The sequence below is a fragment of the Penaeus monodon genome, chromosome 30 (genome assembly GCF_015228065.2).
Source record: "Penaeus monodon isolate SGIC_2016 chromosome 30, NSTDA_Pmon_1, whole genome shotgun sequence".
NCBI lineage: Eukaryota > Metazoa > Arthropoda > Malacostraca > Decapoda > Penaeidae > Penaeus > Penaeus monodon.
The window spans coordinates 14,657,419-14,658,330 of NC_051415.1; the positions used below are offsets into that span (position 1 = coordinate 14,657,419).

The following is a 912-nucleotide window of genomic DNA, read 5'->3' on the forward strand; positions in this document are numbered from 1 at the left end:
CATTGAGATACTTACTAGAGTAATCTTCATATTCAGAGCAACTAATGGAATTAGAAGAACGCAGGCAACTTGAAAAACAGGCGTGTTTCGTAAAGATGTGAAAAAATAAGTTTACATCCAAGCCAGAATGCCTTAAATTCAGTTGCTTTTTTCCGTTATCTACAATAATAATTTCACTACGATTACCGGTATACCGTCATGAACTACGCTCGGTCTGAGTCGGGATGCTACTGCGGACATGGATAGTGAAGACAGAAATAATAAATTAAAACCATCCCCATATTTGTGTTAATGATTACGGGGTGCGTGCGTGTTTGTACTTCGTTCCACTGTATGCTATATTCTCTACATATTCTATTTAGTCTGTATATATATTTTCATTACTTCTATAACTCACATTGTATGAGTAGTTTGCGTTGCGGACTAAGAAAAATGTATATACATACCAATGAGTTCACTGAATTTGCTGAAGTGCTTGTGTGTGACGTACACGTCTCCCGTAGAATTGTCTCGCCGGCTGCGTCGGAGAATTTTCCTGGGAGTGTGGTTCTCACTCGTGCTGCCGCTCTCGTGGGATAGGTGATGGTCAGGTCTTTTAATCTGAAGAGGTCGTTTTTAGTATGAAGTGGGTCGTAATATTGAGGCTACTCATAGATCTGTAATCATGATTTGTTATAGCCTGTCACACACCATGCCTATGTTATTAAAAGTTATCGGTAGCAAATATTTAAAAATCAGTAGCTGAATCGGTTCTCTTTATCATTACACAGATTCACGTGCTCTTAAATAAGTAGTTGTAAGCTAAATTACATTTCATAATAAAACACCAAATATTGAAGTACTTCATGGGTATGGAAAGAGACCATTTCTATTAGCAAACATAGAATCGTGCACAAAGAAAAACACTTACTG

At 37.5% G+C, this 912-nt stretch overlaps 1 protein-coding gene across 1 annotated transcript in view; it reads right to left on the bottom strand.

Moving 5' to 3' along the window:
• Window positions 1–912, bottom strand: part of LOC119592539 — a 6,579-nt gene that overhangs the window by 4,912 nt on the left and 755 nt on the right. The window contains exon 2 of the mRNA XM_037941403.1: window positions 447–601. Coding sequence (XP_037797331.1) covers window positions 447–601 — 155 coding nt within the window. The remainder of the gene's footprint in view (window positions 1–446; window positions 602–912) is intronic.